Below are 19,060 nucleotides of genomic sequence, written 5' to 3'. Positions count from 1 at the left end.
CTCTTGGACTTCCTCTTCTTCATCTCTATCTTCCAAACCTTCGAGCAAGTCCTCGATTGTATCTGGGTCCACGTCCACATCCTCTGCAGCATCTATGAAGGCTCTCAACTGAAGAGCATACAATGCGCTATATGTCTTTGGTTTGCCATTGTCTCTTGCGGCAGTTTCATGATCGTTGGGGACATTATGTTGCCCATTCAATGTGCACATTTGTGAAAGAGGAAGGAGGTGCACCTGTAAAAGTAAACCCGTTAAGTAATAGTCTTACTCTCCATTCGGTGTAGCTCAGCTAACAAGTATACTTTGAGGTGTACTTATCTGGTCTTCCACAAATTACAACGCCTCTCGAGCCGGTTGCAACTTGCAAGGCTCAAGTGCAAGCACTCGCCAAGCGTTTGTCCAAGTCGAAACTGCAATTCATCATCACCCATTCACGTGATCACTGTTAATTTAGTATACACGTGACACCCCTGATATTGTATGGTTATGGTTATCCGAGTTCGTACGCGTCCTTCAACGACTCGGATGTCTCTAAGTTTTGACACAACCTCGTCATGGAGAGCTCTGATTTTGAAGACGATTTCGACGAAGATGATCTTGAATCACTGGTTCATAGCTCTCCAAGTGCATATACCCATACTTTCACCTCGCCAGCTCCAGAACAACGCGAAAGCCACCACAAGGACATCCGAGTCCTTGCAGCAGACCAAATCACTCACATAAAGACATCTCAACTTCCGATCGAGGTCGTCGATTACATCGCTTCTTTCTTGTTCGACTCTTGCTCATCTGGCTGCTTCTTCCATGTCCACTCGTTCTCTTTGGTCTGTTCTCAATTTAGACATGTCGCTCTGCGTCATTATTTTTCTTCCATTCGCGTTGCGTCTGCAAAGCAACTTGCTGCATATACAAATTTTCACTTCTCATTGGTTTCCCGTAATGCCCCGGGCGATAGTGTTGGGCTCAACTACGTCAAGTGCGTTTTCTCACACATATGCTCACACACTCACCGATAAACTTGACAGAACACTTATAGCACCATCGCATGCTCTTGAAGCAGCATCATGGAGTCCATCTCTCTATAGGAACCTGAAACACCTGATGATCTCTTTCTCATCGGACGGAAGACAATCTCAGACAACCCGACTCAAGCGCATCTTCTCCCCACCGGGAATCCCCCTGGTCCCGTGGTTTCCTCCTCAACTGACGTCTCTCACAATGACAAAGCTCTGGCGAATTGACGTACCTTTGCTCAAAACCGTTGCATCTGCGTTCCCTTCTGTGAAGGTTTTGCACCTCAGTTGCTCGGAACAGCTAGACGTCTCCTGCTGCTGGACTTGCTTTGAAGAAAGCTCAACTGCAGTCGTGCACTCGCCAATCCCGAATTACTTCAGTGACATCACGAAATTGACGGTACGATGAGCTGTGTCACCTTATTTTCAACAAAATCCGACGCTTGACAGGACAACTTCGCGGATTCGCTGGAACCACTGACCCAGTTGACTGATCTTCACCTTGGCATTTTTCTTTCAGATGAGGAACTGGTGGAAAAGCATATCGAGCACTACGACACCCCATTGGAATTCGACCATACGCACCGAATAGCGTTCAGTTCCAAAGCTGCATCTCCACCCACCGGAAACATCCTCAGTCAATTGGAAACCGAGACTACCACTGGACACATATCATATTCAGTAGACCAAGATGACAAAAAAGAAGAGTCTCACTCCGGAACCTGTACGGAAGATTTGCCCTTTCCTCATGGCCCAGAGCTCTGCCGTACATGCAAGCTTTTCGGATCCGCATCCAAAGTACGCACACGAGAGCTGGAGGCAAGTCTCGCGCTCGCAAGGAAAATCAAAACATTACGCACGATCAGCTGGAGTTCGTTCTTCACATCTCAGGTCTTCGAGCCAGACGACAACAAGGCCGGTGATTGGCTTAGGAGGACTACAGCCTACATTTTACGCGCGAATGGGAGGGTGCGAGTGCGTAGGAGACCTTGGTAGCGAATTATTTCGCACTCAGATAAGCAAACGTTTCTTCTTCATTCATACCCAAAGCAGCGTCTTTTCGTCTATGGAATGTTCCCCGTATTCTGTTACGATGTATTGCACACAATCGATGTCCCCGTCTACGATCTCATCATTCAAAAGATTCAAGGTGTGGCTTGAGCGACAAGAGAATAGCATCATCGGATAGAAAGAAGGGAATCAGAGGGGCTCGGAACAATGGGCTCATGGATTGTGCCACTCGGGAGTAGTTCAGCACATGGAGTGTGGTCAAGTCCACAGCTTAGACTGATTGTCAAATCACACAAGGACGTCCACAGAATTGGATACATCCACTGTGACCATTCAGTAGCCGAGAAAATTATAAGGACTACCTGACGTCCGCGTTACTCTCTCGTACTACATTGCGCGAACAACTCCCAAGTGGCTCTGAAAGTATCACTTATCAACTCTCAAACCTCGTTTACTTATACTCCAGTATGACGATTGCCATTACAAAAGGCAATCCTAAGACAGCCGAATTTGCTCGTCTTTTCGAATTATTTGATCGCATTGCGACACGGCGCGCCAGGGGATCTACGGAACTAGCAATCTCGATGGACGACATCCAATCAGTTCCTGCCGAATTCGCACCAGTCCTGAAGAATTTGTCTACTGTTCTTTCTTTACGCGCTCAACGCGACCAAAAGCGCCTCCCCAAGCCTATAGGGCGCCCCCGCCGCAACACTGTCGGTATTGCACCTATGACACAGGATACCATCGACGATGTGGAGGATGTAGGGAGCCCTACGTTTCCCCTCGAAGAGCATCACCCGTTTACATTCAAGCTTATGCTCCACAACTTATACAACGTCGACGAATGGGCCCAGAAGGTGAAGAGTGCTGTAGAAGTGTCAAAGGAACAGTTCAAACCACTGGCGGAGAGGAAGCAAGAGATGACGAGGGAGGGTACAGGGAAGGAACAAGTTGTAGGGAGGAATATCGTGCGGTCTAGAAGTCAGTCCGTCATAAACCCGAAGTCCAAGGGGAAAGCGCCTTCCCGAGAACAAGTTCCCGCATTGCCAGTACCTGCGAATGACTTTAGCCGAGTGTTGAAGAAACGCTGCGTTGGGAGGCGCAAATCTATCAGTGGGCCACTTGCTGGGGGTGTATGGGTTTACGATGCAGCCATATCTGCTGTCGAGCTGGACGGTGGTCGCCCATCCCTGGAAATTACGATTTCAAAGTCCAAAGACACCTTGAACAATACTGGTGTGCGGTCTCGCCATCAGTCTCTCGCTGGACTGGAGGGTATTCAGGATAGGGACACGACTCGTAGGAAGGTACGAATTGCAGTGCCCTTGGCGCGAGATGACTCTGTGCAGGGCGCTTCAGCCCTCGACGAAGAGACCCATTCGCGCAGTGGCCAACAAGGCAACATTATAAGATATCCTTATCGTAGGACCACTCCCGCACGCGGGCTGTCGATAATACCTGACGCTGGATCGTCAGGTCACCACACGAAACGATCTCTTAACGCACGGTAGTTTGGTTGGAAGTAGATGTCTCGTAGTCTGGACATTCACGATTCAGTTTGTATATCATACGGCTTCAAGTTAACTGTCACGTACATAGACTGTTCCTCAGTAAATACCCCATACCTCCACTGTAGTTTATCATACTTTTCGATACGACGATCACCGTGATGGTTCAGAGGGGTCGAGATTCGAGTGACAGATGGTCCGACTGCAAAGAAATTATGATGACTAGGCCTGTACGTGTCCGTTATGATCCCATGCCCTCAATTGAGATAACCATGATGATTGAATATCAACGTCGAGTCTCTGTAAAAAAAATGGAATAGAAATCATACCTAGTCCTATGATCATCAATTGATAGATTCTCGGAACCCACCGAGTTTCCAAGTAGCCAAAGACAGTCTAGAAAATGGAAATATCAAAACTGAGAAGTCACCAGGAGCCGCGAAAAACTTCGGCTCGATATAAATCGTTGCTAGCCAGCTGAACAGCGAAGGCATGGTACAGAGAACACTCGGCGAGAAAAACAAAAAGCAGAGGCAGCAGACGAGTTGGAGCCTGCTGGCTAGGAGCGTGAGGCGACTGAGCGCTTTGAATTTTGAATTTTATATTTGGCCATCTACGCTCAGGTAACTAACAAGTTCCTCGATCTGTTGCACAATTGTTGTAAGTGTTGTATTACCTTATTTGTGCTGTGTCCGGTGTGTTCCTCTTCGACGTAACCTTCGCATATTATAGTGGCGTTCAAAGTAATTTCCTGAAAACTTGGTAAGCTCGGTAAGCTCCGTGAAACGTCGGCTAAAGTATCTTGAGTTTCGCTGAAGTTCAGGGTTAGTCAAGTACAGCGAACATCGGCATGTCGTCGGAGTGTGAAATGTAATGCCTGCCCTATGACCACGACTTCGTCGGTCTGCACGCCTGCAGACCATCTCTCAAAACATCAATGTACCGTGTCGCAAGGACAACACTGGGAAATGAATGGACCCACCAACTCGTGGAAGGGGGAGACGGGGAAGGGGAGGGGCTAATATACAAGACTCGTCACCAGCCACGATTTCGTGGCATAACGTCCCTATGCGCACCAACAAGCTCGTTGATTTCCTCGTTGAGCATCCGCCAGACTGTGCCATATTATTTGTGACCGAGAGTAAGAAGTCCAGCAACTATCATGCTGACTTGGGCCATGCATCGGGCAAGGACAAAGGGGAGATCTACAGTGTGAATCTTAGGGATTAGCATGGGTATCCTCAACCCACGTGGGTCATGGGTGTGGGTACCTCTGGGGTATGGGTGGGGGTAGGCACTTAGGATACCCACACCCCTACCCACACCCACACAGTGGGTATGTAGGCAAAAAAATTATCTTTGCACTGTGATATGTGATTCAACTTTGTCAAATATGCTAGTAGTGGTCTCAGTGAATGGTATGCCTAGGTTGAATAGCCAACAACTTCATTTTCAATAATACTATCTTTGTCATCTATGTTGATTCCATCTATCATGTTACATGTAGACTATAGAAATACAACTTTGAACTTTGGTTCAGTAGTGTTCAATCCTTATGTGACTGATATGTCAACTAATTGATCACAACATGATGTCAAATTAATGCATTATGTAGTGTAGTTACAAGTTACCCATTGTGCATTAACGAGTGTAACTACCAGGCGCAGGTAAATGCATTAATCGAGTGTAACTACAAGACGTGAGATAATGCATCACACATATGTTTTGGACACGTGGCACTTTCTCCTCGAGTGATGTCATTAGTACTCAGGGAAAAAAATGCTTGGAACCAATTCACGTAGCCCTTCAGAAGTATGATTCGTACAAGCGAGAATTCAGATTATATTCTATGATAGCTAGTAGTACATCAATGAACAGGCTGTATCTCTGGTGTAGTATGAAGATCTGGAAGGTGGAATGACGATGAAACATGCTGTGCCCACAAAACCTCAAACTTGGCACCGAGGTCGCGACATATTTGAGCCTGGCGAGTGGCATAAGCAACTACCCCTTCCCTTTCAGCCCCCACAAGAGTGCGCAAATGAGCCATGTTGTCCCACCAGAGCGCATGCCATTGGAGAAATTGGAGAACTCGATGCATTTCTTCCCGCAGTAGCTCGATTTCTTCCTTCCAGCGCATCATCCTAGCATGAGCTTTGCACCACTCCACCCGAAGACCTGTTGATCCAGTGAGCATCGAGTTTTAGCTGAGAGAAGAACTGTACCATCCTGAACTACTTCATCCTCGTCATCTCCAACCCCTTCCACCACCCAAATCCACGAGAGCTGCCTTCTTCCCTCACTTTCTCCTTTTCTGGGGACTGTCATCCTGCGCACATCGTCTTTGTTGTTCAGTGAGCGAAGTTTAACATTCCAGCCTACCTTGTTTAGAACAGGAGCGAGGGAGGATAGTGCAGTATGGGCCGCACGATATCTGTCAGCTGCGGCTGCAGCCCTTGCCTCTACTCGACCAAGCGCATTTTGCGCGCGGGTGTTTGCGCTCTGTCCGTGAATCCAGTTGCGTTTGAATGTGTACATGTAGTCGCGTAGTCGAAGACTCTGTCTGATATCGTCCAGTGCGTCTCCTGCCTGCGCGATTTGAAGCTCCCACTCAATTGTGAGAAGGTGGGGGCTGCAGGATATGGTGTCAGCGGTCAATGATGAGGGTAAGAATAGCTTGATGTCCTCTGGGTTGTCTGGAATGCCGATGGTTTCCATTCGCGATGATAAAAACTGTGCCGCCGGAGTGTAGAGCAGCTGCACTCCCTTCCATGCATCCACCTTGCGCTGGAGGGCATTCCGCTGCCGCACAAGGATGGTCTTCTGCCTATCTGTTTGGTGTGCTCCTTGCAGAGAAAAGTCTGACTTGAAGCGACGCCTAAGGCTATTTAGCGAAACCAGCAAAATAATGGTAATACTACTCACTGTTCACTTTCGAGGTCAATTCCAGTTGCGATAAACACGCTGGGTGATACGTCTATGTGTAGCAACATGTCGTTTCCTTCCCGAAGTTGACGCGCTTCGATCTCGACCAATTTGAGTCGAACTGCTGCTTGAGTGATTGCTGTCGAATTATTAGAATTGTGCGACATTCGGAGATGTGATTGACTGACTGGCAACCTTCATTTCGAATGGATTGGGCACAGACGCGTCATTGGGATTTTCTTCCCAAAGCTCAACACCTGCTCTCCATCCTGTGGTGGTCTCCGGCTTCAAGGCTCCGTTTAGTTCTTCAAAAGCATTTGCGTGAGCTTCGTGTTCCTCGTTAGCCTCGTTCATCTTGCGAAGAAGAGTAGCACCTGACACAGTAGCATGAAGTAAGAATCACACTAACATTGGAATGCTAGAGTGAACACGTACCGAGGCCAACTAATTTCTTCCAGTTCCAATCGCCAAAATGGTCGTCCAGGGTGTCCCTTCGAGACCCTGGTCCCATTTCCTTGGTACTTGATGCTACAGGATTTATATTTGACCATCCTCGTTCAGGAGCCTCTCCGTCGGTACGCCCAACGTTTTTGGAAAAATTGAAGGAGAACATTGACTGACACTTCAGTATGTGGGCGGGTAAATGGAATTTCGGAACAAAGAACCGGACCAATTTACTTGCGTGATCCAGTCGAAGATGAGCCGGCATTGTTGACATGCGCTGCCAGATATGCTTGTGCCATTGACAAGCGATATCATACGAAATGTTGAGAACATCGACATGCTGTTGACTGAGTGCGGAGAAAAATAGATAGTCCATATTTGTGTACCTGAAAATGAATGTAGTGATTAGTGTTTTGGAACAGTATTGCTAGCTTATCATCGCAAGCGGCTTACCTCTCGCCTTTCTGTAAATCTCCGACGCCGTTCGGTAGTTTCATGTTGTGTCGTGCGCAATCAATCGTCCCAATGCCCGTTGCAGCCAAGCCTTGTGATGCCTTCGTGTTGGCCATATTAACAGCATTGTGAGAAGAGCAGGTACTCTTCTGCATACAAGAGGTCAGACAGAATATATAACAGAAGCGTGAAAAAAAGCACCTCCTGTGGCTTGCCGCTATACTGCTGCAAGTGAGATTTGTAGGCCATTTCTTCCACAAAATATGCCCATCCTCGACTGAGGCCAGGGTCTGTGCCATCCTTTGAAATAGCATGCCTCTTCAGGCGAAAATTGGTGTCAATAGCCACAAAGAGCGAATATAACCACCTGACGATGGAACCGTGAGTGATTAATCAAGGTCTCACACACTAAGATAAAGATCCCTACTGCTTGTCATCTGGCGCATCCTGCCAATCATCCGGTAGGTTTTTTCCAGCCTGGGGGCAAGCAGGACATACCACAGCACATTCTCCTTCCTTCGTTCCCTCCACACCTGTTGTATCATGCCTGCGACCGGCACGTTTAAGCATCTTGAGGTGGCGCCATTCTCGAACCATCCGCAAGAAGGCTACGTACCGATTCTATCGATGAATTAAGCGGCTAGAAGATGATTAGAAGTATATCACATACCTTATGTGGGTGAAGACCAGTATTATCTGTAAGTCGTGCAATTGCGTGATAAAACTCATAACCGGATGCCTTGGACTCGAAGGACAACAGATGGTACTGTTCGAGAATTTGAAATGTAGCTGCCGTTCGAGGTTCTGATATAGTTGCTGGAAACCAAGCTACACGAAGTAGCTGCGTCGTATGCGTCTGGGCAGTGTCGCAACCACAGTAGTCAAGTCCGATTTCATGGATACCGTTGGTGTGAATGAGCGTAAAGTCGTCATTAAACGCCTGTTGGGGTAATAGGCACTCCACTCCAATTGGATGGCCAAGTTGTAACCGTAGCCCAAGCCGTTTGAGTGACAGAGCAGCAAATGAAGATCCCGTCCATTTCTGCGCAAACATAAGTATGGTCAAGGTGATGAATACAGAAACTTGCCTGAATCTGATGGAGAGGATTCCTGGCGTGCAAAGACACAATACATGCTGAGCAAAACAATTCCCCGCTGAAGCAATCAATACACCGGTATTCTGGGAGGCCAAAATGGCAACTTCCACAGACACAAGGGTTCATGTAGTCACCCCGTCCATCATGCCGCAGAAGCTCAAGTAGGAAAGTGTCGCGTTTGGCTTGCCATGATTGAAGAGGTGTGCGTTTGGTTTTGGGATCATCTTCAAGTTCAGTCTCCAAACATTGAGTCTCTATGTCCGCACCAGTAAAATCTGAAAAGTCGTGATTCGTGTGTGAGTCAGTCATTATCGAGTCCATTGCTTCGATGAATTGGATTGAAGATGTACTGGACTTCACGGTGACATGAGATCTGTGTGCTCTGAACCCTTGTTTTCGAGAGACAAAGGTGTATGTCTCATGAACGCTTGATGTGTTTGGAAGCTGGGGGGTATAGATATTGACCTTTTTCCGCTTTGCTGCACCACGTCCTTTAAGTTTTGTGAATGACAGATGTTGAGACATTAGACAACTAGGAGGAAGCAGCCTGCTGGCATATGCATGTGCTGTTGCAGGCTGAGCGCTGATCGATTGATCAATCGCTGAGTCATCGCTATACTAATGCATTTACACTTGTCATCGAAATGCATTATCACGATCTAAATGCATTACTCAAGCTTAGAGGAAGTAATGCAATACATTGGCCATACTTATTAAGGTGCTTCCTTGGCTGTGAAGTCATCATCCTTTCCCCCTCATTCTTTCCATGTATCAAGGCCCGCTACCACTAACAGAAGTGTCACCATTTGAAGACTTTGGATCTCCAGGTAACTTGTGCACCATTCCTCTTTTATTGGCGTCACTCTCAAGCCCTCTTTGAGTTCTAGTGACAGCAAACACTAATCACGCTTCAAGCCCACCAGAATCCAAGTCAGCGGTTATATTATATGATCCGGAGCGTGAGTCTGACTTTCATTTCAATATTGTGTGACATTGAGCTTCGAGACAATTATTAGCCAAATCTGTGCTTCCTGCCACTGAAAGTGCTGTATTTCGACTACCGGAACACTTATGCTACGATTCTACGCCATACTCGGCACAAGAGCCACATAACGTTGTCATGCATGGTATGTGATTCATACCATGTCAGATATATATAGAGAGTGATAAGGAAGATATGAGAGACTGTCTAGCCCTTTGTCACTAAGTTACCTCTCTATTTTTCCTTTATTTCATTGTCTTGTATTTTATTTCTCACTTTACAGGCTTATTTTACCTTGTATTTGTATCAAGCATGTGACCTTCTGTTTATTTCTCATTGTTTATTTTTATTTGGCTTCTTTCAGCCACCAAGTTTTGTATCTCTATTTATTTCTGACTGTTTATTTGTATTTGGCTTCTTTCAGCCACCAGCTTTTATTTGTCATCACATCATGTGACTGGGAAATATTCTGGTTTGTAACATTATTTAAGCTGACTCAGCATGTTTAGTCATGATTGGCCATGCTTTGTAACAACATTTAACATGACTCAACATGTTTAGTCATGGTTTGTCATGGTTTCTAATTTCTTTGTAAGATTACACTGTATTTGTAATGTACTTAGTAATAAGCTGATTCATCACCTGGTTTGTAAGCCACATTCTTACCAATCCATCTGATTAATCATGCTTAGTAAGGGGGTTCCCAAAAGGTATAAAAGGACCCCATTTTCACCCATGAAATACAATCCTCCCACTTGACTCTTATCTCAAACCGTGTGAGACCACTAAGACTTAAAGTGCAGGCCAATATAAGTGCCTTGAGGTAATCTAAGATATCATTATCTATTCTAAAGTTATATACTACCTTACAGGGGTCGACTATATAACTTTCATTATCGTTATTCTACTCTAGGTTATATACTACCTTACAGGGGTTGACTATATAACCATTGAACAGCTCTCATTCTAAGCTTTACGTGTATTCATAAGACTCTCCCTTTCAACGGAAAGTGAGACACATCTAAGGACGACAAAGTTGAAACAGACTTTCATAGGTTGAAACACGACCTACTAGGCTGAAACAAACCTAACGAATTTATCCAGAACACAGAACATTCCACAACAACTTCGTATAAGACTACACAGGAAGAGGACAACAAACTAAATCCTCCCAAGAACTCACCACATTACCTCCCACGAAGTAGAAAAGTCGGAGACCGTGGACTTAAGGACTGGCAAGAAGTCTTCACCGTGTATAATTGTGTTGTCATTATACACAACTTTCATATAAGACCCTTAAGTAACAAGACATCACGTGGGTACATCGAGATGATCCAATGTACAAAGAGATTGTCAGATCTATGGCTGATGATTGTTTCTTATATGTTTACGGCGGTGTGCTGTACAATGTACCAGCTGACACCGCACCATTGTCACCATATTATTGTGTAACCCGTGGGCGATACATTGGTGTTTTTAATAATTGGTGAGTCATTGGTTTAAGTAGAACTTCGCTGCAGTCATTTAAATTTTCAAATGATTCTAGGGACAACGTTGAGGAAAGCATCAATGGTTTTTCTAACACGGTTTTTGCTGTTACGTCACTTAAAGTTGGAGTGGCGCTTCTCCACTGCATTATTGATCGAGGCGAAGTAGCGAAGCCAAGTTGGAGCTGAGTCATTGGTCATAATACTATTTCATTTGATTTGGAATCTTCGGGCTCCTCATCACGGTCATATGGCATACTCGATGATGTTGGTTGCGACAATCATGTCTTGAACTGCTTGTTCAGTCTTCACTTTCAGGTCCTTGGCGAAAAGAGAGTCCGACTGAATAACGGAGGATACACCAAGCAGCTCCTGAATCGATAAAGTCGGTAACTGAGCATACTGGATATATGCAATAAAATGAGGCGCACCTTGTGCAATTCGCGAATTAACTCCTGGCCCTTGATCGCCTCTTCCCCCATTTTTTGCTGTGTAAGCTCATTGCTTATTTGTATACGTCCCTGAATGTGCGAGCTATGCGAAGTAAGTCCTAGGACATGTTAGCACTTATGATTAGCGTACTCGATAGTTTCAAACGTCCTCTTGATATCATCCGGAAGATCATTAAACTTCGTAGATTTTGAAAAAGGTGCAGGTCCGGTTATGGGTGTGGTACTACTCGAATGTCATTGAAGCCACCCTGAATATAAGTACCTTTGACTAACCTCATCATCCTGTGATATGTCAACACCAATTTGAATTAGAATGATGCGAAAGAAACTCACAATGATTGTCTTTGTTGCCCAAACATCGAAGTTGGTCCGGATGGCTGTTGTTGCTGTGTCTGTCCGAAAGCACCTCCTCCAAACACAGAACTTCCTTGAGCAGGTTGCTGTGTCTGTGTTTGAGGTTGCACGCCGAAACCACCGAAGACCGTCATTGTGGTTCCCGCTCCAGAGGAAGGCTGTGTATTTCCAAAGAGCGAAGTGGTGGGCTTTGGCACGTTAGATTGCCCGAAGATGGACGCGCCGGTATTACTAGTGCCAAAGACATTGGTACTAGATGACTTGAGCTGTAGGTTTGAAAACATAAATTAGAGCCTACCCTGCCCCAAACAACATGTTTGAAGATTAATCTGAATAGTTCGTTGAGCTTTGACACCATTGAAACACTGTTACAGTTGAGCGATGCGAGATTGGACAGATTCCTTCTCTAAGTTCTGCGCGTTGTGGGACGAGTATAATTGTAAGTGTGAAAGCCAATCAGGTCGCAGAATAGGATACCCAGGACAATTTCACGATGAACAGGGAGAATTCTGGTGCAGGGTCAGTGGGGTAAGCGAGCAATAAAGGAAGATCACTTACCTATAAATTTCGCTACTGGGGAAGGGTGTGTGCAATACAGGGGGCCAACATTAACGACCATCGAGGAAGATGGGAGGCGACGGAGAAGAGACATCATGTGTCATGTGACCATATTGTCTAAGTCACCATTTATGGCAACTGAGTAGGATGGGGAGGGCGGAAGGACAGGCGCGAGGTAGAGTAAAGTGCAGTAAAGTGCGAATTCTGGTGGGTAAAGTGAGTGGAGTGCGGGACAGTGAAAATTTTACGGTAAAGTTTGTAAACAAGTGTTCGATCGTCACCTGACACAAGCCACATGGCACTTTTTCTTGATCACATGACTGCGCCTTCCGTTTTGTGAGCCTAGATGGCCAAATATAAAAATTCAAAATTCATAATTCGGCATCCATAAGAGAAACGAGCACGGCCATCCTGCTTTCCATAATACTGTGGCTGTGACACTTCTTATTGCGTAGATACGCGTTGGTATCTGCGCTTTCTGTAGCTGCGAAAACGATGCGCATCAACGCTGGTGTATGCTTTTCAATGCATTGACTACTGTATAGGATTCCGTAGATTTGAATATAACTGTGTATCCCTTTGATATTTTGCTGGCCTCGACGCAAATATACGGAAATCGATGCATTGCAACATGACATACAATACAAAACATGGGAATAAAATCTACCCGCACTCATTTGCGCTAGTTCCTCCCTCTAGGATTGTCCTACCCGGTGCCCGGCTAATGAAACGTGCCACTAGAGAACTTTGCAGGGACTTTGACCGTATTTGCGGACGACATGCGGTCAGTAACCTAGATGGAATACACAAATGAGCATACATTAATAGGAATAGGATCAGTACTTACCAGATTCGAAGCTTCAATGTCATAGTTCTGTAACAATAAGAATAGAGCACGATGAAATGAATGAAAATGACACTACCAGATTCGAAGCTTCAATGTCATAGTTCTGTAACAATAAGAATAGAGCACGATGAAATGAATGAAAATGACACCGCTTGACAGCATTCGTGGTATTTATTGGTGCCCGAACCATAACGAGCAGAAGTCCTCATGATGTCACAAAGCTCGAAGCAACATCCAAAACCTAGGCTGACAACAGATCAGTGAATGAGAGTAGCATTACTGAAAACAAATGTACTGGCATGGCACGAGACATGTCAGGTACTAGAAGATTGAGTTGAATGACTCGGAGTGGTTATATGCGCCCTGTTTCGAACATTTTCATCTAGTACTGACACGACCAAGGCAAAAAAACTCACATCATTTGAGTCGTCGTGACGAGGAAGAAAGGGATGAGAGAATTCAAGGTAGGCGGGCGACGAGTAAGTCAGTCGACAATAGTAATAATGCACTGATGATGGTAAGAGGAGAGTTCATTAAAACTCCGAGTCGCAGGCAAGTGGACTTTTGAAATATTGAAGTTGGTTCGAGTGTGGTGAAGTACGAAATACTTGAGCAATAAGATATGTATTACGCACGGACCTTCAATTGAACATGTTAACAGTTGAACTGCACAAGCTTGGATTCTTGCAGTATTGAGCATGCACTGTAAGGCTGCTCAATTGCAAATCAGATTGTTTGACTGAGATTTCCGTTGATATGAGTCTACTGACTACCTGTCATGAACGCTGTCTGCTGACTTTCGATCACATTTCCTTTTTCGTAGTACCAGTACTTACACCTTTTTCATTTCGGCTTTCTCCCCTTTCTCAGTTTCGTGCTCATCTATTTTGATAGGTATAACCTACGTTCCTGTATTTCTGTATTCTAATGTCGTCTATTTTGATAGTCATTGTGGTTGTCGCGGAACAAACGCATAGTCAACTCACTTAGAAAGGCATGCAAACGACTACTCACGAAGGGCCCCGCTCTGAATTAGCTCTGCCGCAGCATGCACCATCATTTCGGGGCACGTTGATCACCTTACCAATGATGGCACTATCACACATATACGTGGATGCTGACTCTACCGAAAGCTACAAGAGCTGGTGAACAAAGCTATTGCTGAGCCTTGTTCCAAAGACTTCAGTGAGTATCCTGCACACTCAGATAAACGTAGGGCATCCATTTCATGTTTCAGTGGTTCATCGAGTAAGAAGATGCCATGATCTTGGGTTGATGATACGCACAATGTTGCAATGAGTCTGTCTGAACCTGGGTACCTTTCTTCTTTTGTTCACTCCCTTCAACCAAATATATCATCGTCTTCTATGTCTATACTGACCCATCTCTCCTAGTTCAATCTTAACCAGTGTGCCAACCAGAGGATACACTTCACCAGGGAATTGATAGGGCGCTCGTTCAAGTGCCAAGGTTTCTGTTCACATCGTCGACGTCTTCCGGTGTGATATTGACCAGGTTCTGGAACTTCGAACGTATGTACATCTATTTTAATTACTGATGGCCAGATGTCCAGAGGAATAATGTTCAATGCACTTGTGTGATGATATGAACAATTCTCTCGTGATAACTGGCACAATTGAACTCTGTGTTAGATCTTTACACCGATATTGGTAGCATTGTTTTTGCGACTCCCTCAATATCTGAGAAGGGCTATCTTGATCTTCAAATCACACTTTCAACTCTGGGTGGTCATTCGAGCGTACCACCTTCTCATACGGTGCGTGATGACCTTGCACTCATCATGTTCGGCAGTAACGTCACTTGTGGTGGCGCTGGTCAAGTTATTTTGTCCGACTTCCTTTGGACGGCCTTGGAACCTTCACCCGTGACAAAGAAAGTCGCCGCTAAATTTCATTTGCGCTCATATTGAAGAGGGTACTTTGTTACAATTTTTTTTTTTTTCAATTCACGCTCATATCAAAGAGGCTAGTGCACAACATACTGCATCCAGAGTCCAGACCACACAGTAATGCGAAAAGACTGACCTTTTTAATACCACACATCTGATGAACCTACACCGTAATGCGAAACCTTGACTATCGGACATTTTACTCGTACACAGTAGAATATGATAAAAGTCTATTTTTTATTTATTTCTACACCAGTTGCCCACCTTTAAAATCACCGCCCCCTCGATAATCCCCCACAAAGCAATTTCTTACTGCAATGCCTCGTTGTGGCCCAAAAACTTGGACAACTCCTGAGGAGGAGGCCTTCCTCCACAGTCAGCTCCCTGGCTATATCGCCTGTCAGGCAACAAAGGTTTACCACAACTTTTGGAATACTACGATCCGCGAATTTTTAAGCCGTTGGCCGGAGAGAGCACGTCTAACTGATATCCCACAGGAAGGCGAGCTCAGTGATATACAGAAGTCTCACATGGCACAAGCAATCCTGAAACGAAAATCTGTGAGTTGAATCATTACATTATGATACACGTACATGTTTAAAAAAATTCTAGGCCATTAAAAACTGGTTTCGGTGGCGTACAAATGTTGCACATCTGGCCCGCTCAGGCAGATCTGGTGGTGTCTTAAGGCTCGATACCATATTGGCTGGAGATGAAATGAGAGGGACACGTGCTCCACAGGAAGTCGAAATCTACTCACATATCCATTATGAAGGTCGCGTCAAAGCGGATGCTGATGCTTTGATTGCCTCTGAGACCATCACTTCACGTGGTGACAAATTGTTAATGCGAAGAATTGTCACCCGTGATAAATATTCCAAAGAGCCTGAAGAAATCAAAGCAGAGGTAAGGCGAAGGCACCAAGTAGCCCTAGAGAAGTGGAGACAAACTCGCAAGTGGAACAAAGCCGGGATCATGGAGGAAGTCAACGAAGAGACAAAAATAAAGTGCACACCTACTTCCTGTGATAGATAGTGTGAGCTGATGCATCACTCAGGGCTTTTTTAGAGCTTGGAGGACACCTTGATCGTGTTTTCCGGCACCTATCTCACAAAACAGGGGGCCTCAAGTTTACTTGTATTGCTGGTGGACGAAACCCTGTCACTGGAGAAGCGGTTGTTTTAGAGTAAGTTTCTTCAGTCTCTCACAGGTCAATTAGCTTACCAAGCCTCAGCTTTCACCTTGGCGATACTGAAGATGGAGCAGACTTCTCAGCTCACTACCCTAAATTCTCGGAAGTTCAAGCTGCATATGCTACGTTCGTGAACGAGGCACTCAGTAAGTGTTTCGTTCATTAATACAGATGATGGACTGACTAGAAGTGAAATTTGCACTCAGCCCATGATGACAACATGGAGGCATTAGCGAGGGCAGACGACATATCCGACAGGCGCAGTGGAGTGGAAGAGGCTGAAGGAAGAGACAATATTCAAGATAGTGAGGACAAGGTAGAAGATGGCAGGGACATTCAAAGTGACGAGGAAGAGTCCCAGAACGACTCTTATAATGTGGTGCAAGAGGTGAGTAATGCACAATGTCGAAGCGGTCTGACATTAATGCATTACACTAATGCATCAGGGAAACACCACATCAGACCTTACAACACCCTCTAAGTTGATCGCCTTCGTGAGTAATGCATTACTGACTCAGGAACGCTACTAATGCATCATGTTCTCTGGCCTTGATGCATTAGGATTACTCACTCATGGATGACATATCAGCAGTGCCCAGTGTTCCATCAACTCCGATTCACGACATCATCCAAGGGGACAATACCATTATCAAATACCCCCAGATCCCAGCTGCCTTCAGCATGGCCGATTTTGCCGAGTTTGATAGGCTCCTCGCTACCATAACAAAACAGGATCTCGACAGTCTAAACTTCCCTCCGTTAGCACCGCATCTTGAAGTTTCCAGCTTCAGCCCAGGGCCTGGGTCTGAACTTGATGATTTTTTATTCTCGTCGACGGTTGGTAGTGAGGGCTCCGACGGTGATTTCAATTTTTCTTTGTCAGACAGTGACTTTGAGATGTTCTTGCCCCATTCAAGCCCCATTCTCGGAGAAACCCTTACCAGCTTAAATCCAGACATCACCACACTTAAAATACCTGTGCCAGTTCACACACCTTCAGCACCTCAGGCTCTCGTGCACCAATCCCTAGCCCCACAGTCTGACTTGGACGGCCCACGTCGAACACTGCGCCGTCACGTCCCATCAAAACGTGACCAGGCACTTAACGCTATTGGATCTTCGAAGTCTCGTATATGCCCGGCAGTAGAGAATGGCTCGGGTAAAGAGAATGTATCATCCGAGTCTGCCAGTGGTATGAAGAGGAAGGCAGCCACTGCTATCAGCGCCATGAACAAGTAGGTTTCAGTCTTATGATTAGAGTTAGCTGGACTGAAGTTCATCCAGGAAGAAAAGGCGGCCCTGATTCATGTCCTTGAAGGATTTGTTGAACTCGTTTTTTCACGTCTCACTTAGTCCATGTTCAACTTTGGTCTCATTTTCTTCGTTTTCGGCGCAGTACTCATCTTGTTCGTCTCCTGTCTTCAACTTCAGTCTGATGATCTTCGTTTGATTGCGCGCAATACTACCCAGTGACTAGCTCCATGCTGATTCTGTACAATGTTTTCACTTAGTCCATCTTCAACTTTGGTCTCATTTTCTTCGTTTTCGGCGCAGTACTCATCTTGTTCGTTTCCTGTCTTCAACTTCAGTCTGATGATCTTTGTTTGATTGCGCGCAATACTACCCAATGACTAGCTCCATGCTGATTCTTACAATGTTTTGACTCAATGTAGTGAATTTACAATGACATTGCCTGTGACTACGAAGATCTGATAGCTGAGTAGCACTAGATAACTGCATGGGTAAATGGGTACGGATTTTTCTGTGTTGGTTCTAGAACTCGTGAATTGCCACCTGAACTCCATCTATCAAAGGAAGGAGTTACAAAGTAGACACTAGTTGAAGGTACAGAAACGAAAAATATATTGTAGGGCACAAGGCAACATCAAAATGTCGCTCGTAAGTGCCCTTTTTGGCTTGTGCTCGGACTTATCAATCTCCCCCGGGCTTTATATCTGGAAGTAAGAAGTTTCACTTGATGTCCTGGTTGTTATCGTGAAAGATCAGGAAAAGTGGGCCATCCTTTGCAGGTCAGCGAGTAAATTCTGGATGTGGGTCCGGAAAGCAGCTCGATTGACGAGTTCGCTGTCCCCGAATGAAAAGTGCTAGATCATTTGCGCTAGGGTCAGTCAAAAGCAGCAGCATCTCGACTTTCCTACCTCGTGATTGTTCTGGACGAATGTATTGGTATAATGGTGATATTCCTTCACGATGAGATGGCCTTGCTCTTCGACTTGCTGGCAGCATGACCCACGCACGCGAGATGCACTCGTCCCATGTGCACCTGCTGGAAATGCCTGCGACAGACACATCAATAATGAGCCTGTCCAGGTGAGCAAGGAGCATGTCCTCGATTTCAGCGGGGGAGATTCCCATCTTCGAAATAAGTCCTTAAAAACAAGCATTAATACAATGATCCACGCAACAGGAGAATATGGAAAGTGCACCTGTGAAGACTCTTTTCATGGCTGGGAAATGGGGCAGAGGCATATCCACGAAGAGGTAATCAAGCTCTCCTGACATTGCTCAGAAATTGCCTGATCATAGTGTTCGTAGTGTCTGGCGCTCCCATGAAAAATATTGGGAAGGTTACTATCCAGGGCCTTCGACTTTGGCGAGAAGGGTAACTGAATGGTCATTGTCGGAAATGAGAGTGACCACAGTATAGACGAGGCGAAGTATCAAGAGGCCCGAGCGCTCCTGATAGCAGGCAAGTACAAAGGAGGGAAAGTGGCAGCAGATGTCAGCAAGCGCTATTATATAGCAGAAGTACTGGCCGTGCTTACCGGAATCAAAACGTTGAATCCGAACAAGTTAATGCATTA

The 19,060-nt window shown here is 45.5% G+C and overlaps 3 protein-coding genes across 3 annotated transcripts; 1 reads left to right on the top strand and 2 right to left on the bottom strand.

Moving 5' to 3' along the window:
- Positions 1-5,402: 5,402 nt before the first annotated feature.
- Positions 5,403-8,979, bottom strand: F5891DRAFT_1132433 (uncharacterized protein; the record flags this gene model as incomplete). Its single annotated transcript, XM_041364735.1, has 11 exons — positions 5,403-5,713; positions 5,761-6,362; positions 6,461-6,599; positions 6,649-6,834; positions 6,896-7,290; positions 7,358-7,506; positions 7,559-7,724; positions 7,785-7,978; positions 8,028-8,399; positions 8,446-8,636; positions 8,721-8,979. 11 exons carry the CDS (start codon positions 8,977-8,979, stop codon positions 5,403-5,405), a joined length of 2,964 nt encoding a protein of 987 aa, XP_041216663.1.
- Positions 8,980-11,169: 2,190 nt separating this feature from the next.
- On the bottom strand, positions 11,170-11,863 carry F5891DRAFT_988827 (uncharacterized protein; the record flags this gene model as incomplete). The annotated part of the gene is made up of 5 exons (XM_041378030.1): positions 11,170-11,325; positions 11,355-11,457; positions 11,506-11,598; positions 11,649-11,657; positions 11,709-11,863. The coding sequence occupies 5 exons, from the start codon at positions 11,861-11,863 to the stop codon at positions 11,170-11,172; spliced, it is 516 nt and encodes a 171-aa protein (XP_041216662.1).
- Positions 11,864-15,360: 3,497 nt separating this feature from the next.
- On the top strand, positions 15,361-17,538 carry F5891DRAFT_1200708 (uncharacterized protein; the record flags this gene model as incomplete). Its single annotated transcript, XM_041368846.1, has 8 exons — positions 15,361-15,603; positions 15,656-16,050; positions 16,101-16,229; positions 16,278-16,381; positions 16,442-16,623; positions 16,682-16,729; positions 16,797-17,470; positions 17,520-17,538. The coding sequence occupies 8 exons, from the start codon at positions 15,361-15,363 to the stop codon at positions 17,536-17,538; spliced, it is 1,794 nt and encodes a 597-aa protein (XP_041216661.1).
- Positions 17,539-19,060: the final 1,522 nt, after the last annotated feature.

This window comes from Suillus fuscotomentosus, assembly GCF_016647785.1.
Source record: "Suillus fuscotomentosus strain FC203 chromosome Unknown F5891scaffold_252, whole genome shotgun sequence".
Taxonomy (NCBI): domain Eukaryota; kingdom Fungi; phylum Basidiomycota; class Agaricomycetes; order Boletales; family Suillaceae; genus Suillus; species Suillus fuscotomentosus.
Note: the sequence above shows the minus strand (reverse complement) of the source record. Positions and strands in the feature narration are given on the sequence as shown.